This window comes from Cicer arietinum, chromosome 7 (assembly GCF_000331145.2).
Source record: "Cicer arietinum cultivar CDC Frontier isolate Library 1 chromosome 7, Cicar.CDCFrontier_v2.0, whole genome shotgun sequence".
In the NCBI taxonomy this organism is placed as follows: domain Eukaryota; kingdom Viridiplantae; phylum Streptophyta; class Magnoliopsida; order Fabales; family Fabaceae; genus Cicer; species Cicer arietinum.
The window spans coordinates 16,373,369-16,379,291 of record NC_021166.2 but is presented as its reverse complement, the minus strand read 5'-3'; the positions used below and the strand labels follow the sequence as shown (position 1 = coordinate 16,379,291).

General features: G+C 32.7%; 1 protein-coding gene across 1 annotated transcript in view; it reads left to right on the top strand.

Moving 5' to 3' along the window:
- The first annotated feature begins 1,108 nt into the window (after nucleotides 1-1,108).
- The window catches only part of LOC101509456 (DEAD-box ATP-dependent RNA helicase 13), a 9,548-nt gene continuing 4,733 nt past the window's right edge, over nucleotides 1,109-5,923 (top strand). The window contains exons 1-7 of the mRNA XM_004509444.4: nucleotides 1,109-1,241; nucleotides 1,395-1,667; nucleotides 1,750-1,989; nucleotides 2,438-2,616; nucleotides 2,714-2,899; nucleotides 4,872-5,048; nucleotides 5,659-5,921. Of these exons, the coding sequence (XP_004509501.1) occupies nucleotides 1,487-1,667; nucleotides 1,750-1,989; nucleotides 2,438-2,616; nucleotides 2,714-2,899; nucleotides 4,872-5,048; nucleotides 5,659-5,921 (1,226 nt within the window). The 5' untranslated portion in view covers nucleotides 1,109-1,241; nucleotides 1,395-1,486. The remainder of the gene's footprint in view (nucleotides 1,242-1,394; nucleotides 1,668-1,749; nucleotides 1,990-2,437; nucleotides 2,617-2,713; nucleotides 2,900-4,871; nucleotides 5,049-5,658; nucleotides 5,922-5,923) is intronic.

The window sequence follows — 5,923 nt, the reverse complement described above, 5'->3', positions numbered from 1 at the left end:
TGTCTTAGTATTCCATATAAAAACAGTACAACCAAATTGATGAATATATATATATATATATATATATTATTTTTGTTTTTATGGTTCTTATCATTTAGTAAAGAGATTTATTTTTAAAAAAAGGAGGAAATCATGTAAGATACCATTATCTTTATATAAATTTTCGAAAGGTTTTCATGCTTGTGTGTGAGGAACTTAACCAATATTCATCTATAATGATAAGACAATATTTTTTATCACTAACAAATATCCTTGTCGGGCCAAATAAGTCAATATAAAAAAGTTCAAGATGTATTGTTGTAGAAACAAAATACTTTGTTAAGCAAAAGACCCCTGTTTTACTTTTTGACACGTCCTGCATAGAGTTCGTTGTTTAAATGTTAGATTGTGTAATTCTATGATCATATTGAAATTGTTTAAGTTTGAGATCATTCTCAAATTTGTATGTCCTCATGGTATCAGACTTATGGCTATTCGTTTACCAACATAAGACATTTTATTTTTTGTTTTCTTAAATTAAAGTTTTATTTTATATATTATTTTAATGTATAAATCATACATATAGTAATTGTCTATCATTAATGGCTAAAATGATAAGTTTTTAATCTGCCTGGCCAAATCAGAAACAATATATATTTTTAATTATAAAACTTATAAATTCAATACATCCTTCTAAATATGATACAATTAGTGATTTGCTAATCCAACTAAAATTGTGTTTTTGTTCATTTAAATCATCAAAGTAGATAAAATAATATTTTATATAAATTTAATAAAAAACTAAATAAATAATTTTAAGATAACACAAATTTTATTTAACTAATGAATTTTATTTATATCTCGTGTGAATATAAAAAATATTTACATTAATCATAACACTTAAATTATTAAAAATATTTAAAATTTATTTATACAAATGATTATAACGTGTTAATGATGTAAAATATTTTATATCGACGTTAAATAACAATTAAACTCTTAATTAATTAGATGAAAGTAGAAAATAAAATGTTAGAAATAAATAATTTTATTTAAATATTAATAATATTTTATAATACTGATCTTATTTTTTTATAAATAAATAATATTACGATAAAAATGTCTAATTTTTAAAAGAGTAAGAAACTGGTTTGCATACACAGCAATCGCAAAATCTCCAAGAAACCCTAGTCCACCGGCCGCCCAGAGCCGCCGCGCCGCAAATATTTCCGGCAACCACAGCACAAGCTCTCTCGAACGCGGTGAGTATTCTCCGATCACGTCCCTCATTTTTCTCCTTTCGTTTTTGTTTCTGCAAGCACGTCTCTGTTCATGTTCTATCAAAGTTATGACATAAGCCCTCATGCGATAAGTTGTAATGCATTAAGCACTTAATAAGCTTTTTATCCAAACAGGACCTTACTTTGAGTTGAACAAAGCATTAAGCAAGTTTCGTAATCTTCTTCATTCGGCACTCGTGCTGCGTTTCTACCTATTCCTATTTGCCATGACAACAGAAGCAACAACTTCTTTGATGCAAAAGACAAAGAGGAAGAAGCGAACCCTAGAACATAAGGACCCTGAACTCGACCGCCTCGAATCACTTCCATGGAACTCTTCTCTTCCTCAACACAATGACGACGACAACTCTTTTTCACTTTTCACTGGCTCTAATGAACTCGAAGGAGGTTCAATTTTCTCTGCCTACCCATTTTTCTTTCCCTTCAATAAGCGATATTGTTTCATTGTTTTAATTTATTTTGCTTGCAGGTTTTCTTTCACTGGAGGAGATTGATGAGACTGAATATGGTTTAGATATTCCTGATCCTGAACATCATGACAGGAAGCATAATTCGAAGCAGGACAAGAAGGTGAATAAGCAGAAGCAAGATGGTGATGGAGAAACTGTTAAGGAGGAGAGCATCAAGTCTGAAGTGAAGAAAAAGAAAAAGAAAAAGAAGAAAAATAAGGATCCAAAAGAAAACCAGGAAGTTCAACATTCAAATACCGGTGATTTCTTTGTTTAAAGTTAAAGTAGTATATTTTAATGTTGATTCCTGAAATGTGGATTGTTTGTATAATCTGTAACTTATAATTATTTATTAGAATTTAATTGATCTGAACTGTGAATGTAATCAAGTTTTACACAAGTATTCAATTGTTACATGTTTTGCCATCGACATGTATAAAACTGTTTTGTACTGAAATTGCATACTTATTGAACTATTAATTTTTAAAGACAATATCGGCCTTTTGTGTCTACACATTTTTTCCAATTTTACTTTTCAAATATGTAACTGTTTGGAAGATGTGCATGTTAGAAGTAAATTTATTCTTTGTGAATGGAAAGAAGCTAGAGAACATGTTCTGATTTAATAAAAGTTGGAATGTCTTAAGAACAAATTACAATAAAAAAATGTGATAGACATGTTCCACTAACTGTCACATGCGGTTCTAGGTGTGGATGCTGATGTGAAGGATGATGTTGGGGAAGAGAACATCGATGAAACTGATTATTATGCATGGAACGAGTTGAGGCTTCATCCTCTTTTAATGAAAGCAATTTACAAGTTAGGATTCAAGGAACCAACACCGATACAGAAAGCTTGTATTCCGGCTGCTGCTCATCAAGGGAAGGTTGTTTTATTTGATGTTCTTATTCAGGGAACTTTGTTGGCTTGAAATATATCATAAGATTAACTTTGATGGGAAATTTTGTTTCCTCATTTGACAGGATGTTATTGGGGCTGCAGAGACGGGATCTGGTAAAACACTTGCATTTGGTTTGCCCATTTTGCAACGTCTTTTAGAGGAGCGTGAGAAGGCCGTCAATATGGTTGAGGAAAAGGGCGAAGAAGCTGCTCCTACAGGTCTTTTAAGGAGTCTTATTATTGCTCCAACTAGAGAACTTGCACTTCAGGTGATTGTCGTGGCTTTTTGTCATTTGCATTATTGTCAGTTGCTTGACTGTTACTAGTTAAAATGATCTTTTAGTATCTTGGTTTTGTATTGTTTGCTACTAATAAGGTGGGAAGTGTGGGAGCTTTTGCGTTTTTGTAATTAGTTTTATATATGTTTAAACTTAGGTACTATTCTTGTCATCTTTGTTTACATGGGGTGCTACTTTTGAGATTCCCTATTATAATTTGCGGTTACTCAATATGTTGCTAGTTCCAAGTTGTATTGAAATTATTAGTATGTAGAAAATTCTTCAGCATTCCGCCAATTTACTCTTAATCTGTATATTATCCCAGCATGCTGGGTATTTTTTGTCAAGCATTTTAGTTCATCTTTTGGTGGGGAGTGGGGACTTTATGTTTTGTACTATTAAGTTTTATAGTAGTTAATTATTATGACCTACAAGTCTTATATGGTTTAACTGGGCATTATTCTTGTCCAGCATTTTCTTGTGTTTATTTGCAGCAATTCAGAGTTTTAGGAGACTAATAATAGATTTCATAGATTTTTTTATGGGTGGGACAAGGCTACCAAACAGAATAATTTCCAAATTTAACCTTCTGGTTGGCAGCAACAAGTATGTGTGCGGTAAGGAATAGTCATAGAGTAATGATTTAGATTTTGGACATGAAGAAGCACTTGCAGTTATGGGCGGGGGATTTTCCAAGTCATATTGAAATTTGGTCCGTTGGAAATATATCTTGTATTGAAAAATGGATTTGGGTATAGACCACCCTTTACCCTCCATTGTCATTCTTAGGTGTGAGTACATATAAGTGAGACTACGTATTGTGACATGATTTAAGAGTAAAAGGAACCTAAATATAGAGACCATAGTCTAAACTCTTAACAGAGCTTAATAATTAAAAGTCCACTCTCACATCCATGGAAGCCTACTTATACAAAAGCACTGACTCCGACACGGATACTTGATATGACACGGACACATAGGACACCGAAACCGATACATATATGAAAGTTTTTCACCTTCATTGATGCATCTTCTACCGAAAAACTGAACATGTTATAGTTAAATTTCATGTTTTTAACCCCATCATTAATCACCATTGCTTTGACATATCTTACCTCTGTAGTTGTGTTTGAGATGTGTCCAAGGGGTCTAAGGTGTGTCGAAGCGAAGAAAAACAAGTTTTATTTTTGGGACACTTATTTGAGGTGTCGTACAAGTGACAAATACGACGATGCGCCTAATCTCAGAGGTGTCCTTACTTAAAACAAGAAATAAAATTTAGAACAAAGTAGCATTTTTGTCCTTAAACTTTAGTACTCGAAGGACTGTTTGAAAATCACATCAAGTGCTCAAAATGGAAAATTTCATAATTGATAATGATTTACATGTGTTAGTGAAAATGCTAAGTACCTTATATGTACTTGTAGGCCCAATTGTCCAAAAGCCCACTTATGGAAGGGGGAGAGTTAGTTACAGAGAGAAATTAAGTTGAGTTTGTTATATAGGGTGGAGTATAGAATAATGGGAAAATCTTGGAGAATCATTGCGTTGGTTATGAGCAGAGAGCATTTTGTTTCTCGGAAGGAGCTTAGCTCTGGGCTGTATACTAATTCCTTTGTAATCTCTTCATTTCAGCAATATTACACTTTTCTTGTTCATTACCAAGTTGCTCTTTCTTCCATTATTTTGTTCATTACTAAGTAGTTTCCTTTAACAGTGAATTGTTCTTTTAGAATATTTGTACATTTTTGTCATTGCATATTTTATTTTGTACTTCAAATGGCACTGCTGTACTCATGTTGTCATGCTAAATTCAGTTGTCATGAATTCAACTTGTTTTTTTTTGGACCTATTTTGGAATCCCATTAACTAAAATATAATCTACATTTAATGTGATTTTTGTTGGATTGTCAATAATAGAAGCAGTCAATTTTATTATTTGGTACTGCAATTGCTTTTTCAGGTCACTGATCATCTGAAAGCAATAGCCAAGTATATTAATGTTAGGGTGACCCCTATAGTTGGAGGTATTTTAGCAGAAAAGCAGGAGAGACTTTTAAAAGCAAGGCCTGAGATTGTGGTCGGTACTCCCGGGAGGCTATGGGAACTTATGTCATCTGGAGAAAAGCATCTTGTTGAGGTGATTGCTAATACTAATGCAGAAAAATTATGATGTTCGAGTATGACTGAATTTATATTTCTGATAATTAAATATTTATTTAGATAGTTACTGAGGGAAGAAGTGGAATATAGCAAAACTGGAAATGTTTAGCCCGCAATGTATACTGTGTTTTTAAATTGCAGTTTCCGACTTGCAGTTACATTGCAATCCTTGATATTGTGGAAAATGTGGTAGATTCAGCCACTATTGTGGTCACAGGTAGTTGCAGAGGCTTCAAAATCCTCTTAGTTGCAATTTATAAGCATGTGCAAAACCCTTAAATGAACAAATGAAATAGAAAACGAAAAAGAAAATTAATAGTGAAGAAAAAAAAAAAGCAATGAAATGGTAGGCTCTTTGCAATTCTTGATCCTAAATGTTATATTGTTACAATATATGCAAATTATATAGTGTCTGATATCATTTTGCCTATGGTTTTTTGTTTCTTACTTTTGATACATAATACATAACTGCTGCAGGATTAATCTACATCGGGTAATAAATAATTGTTTAGTTGAATGCATAGCATAGACCTGACACATTGTTTTCATTGGAAACCTTTTTTAATGCTGACCACCGTCTTTTGCAGTTACATTCATTGTCTTTCTTTGTGCTTGATGAGGCTGATCGAATGGTACAAAATGGCCATTTTAAGGAGTTGCAATCAATAATTGACATGCTTCCCATGTCCAATGTCTCCAGTAAAGATGATTCTCAAGATGCACATAATTGTGTTACAGTTTCTAGCTTACAAAGAAAGAAAAGGCAAACTCTTGTTTTTTCTGCAACTGTTGCACTGTCCGCTGATTTTCGCAAGAAGCTTAAGCGCAATTCAATTCAGAAAAAGCAATCAA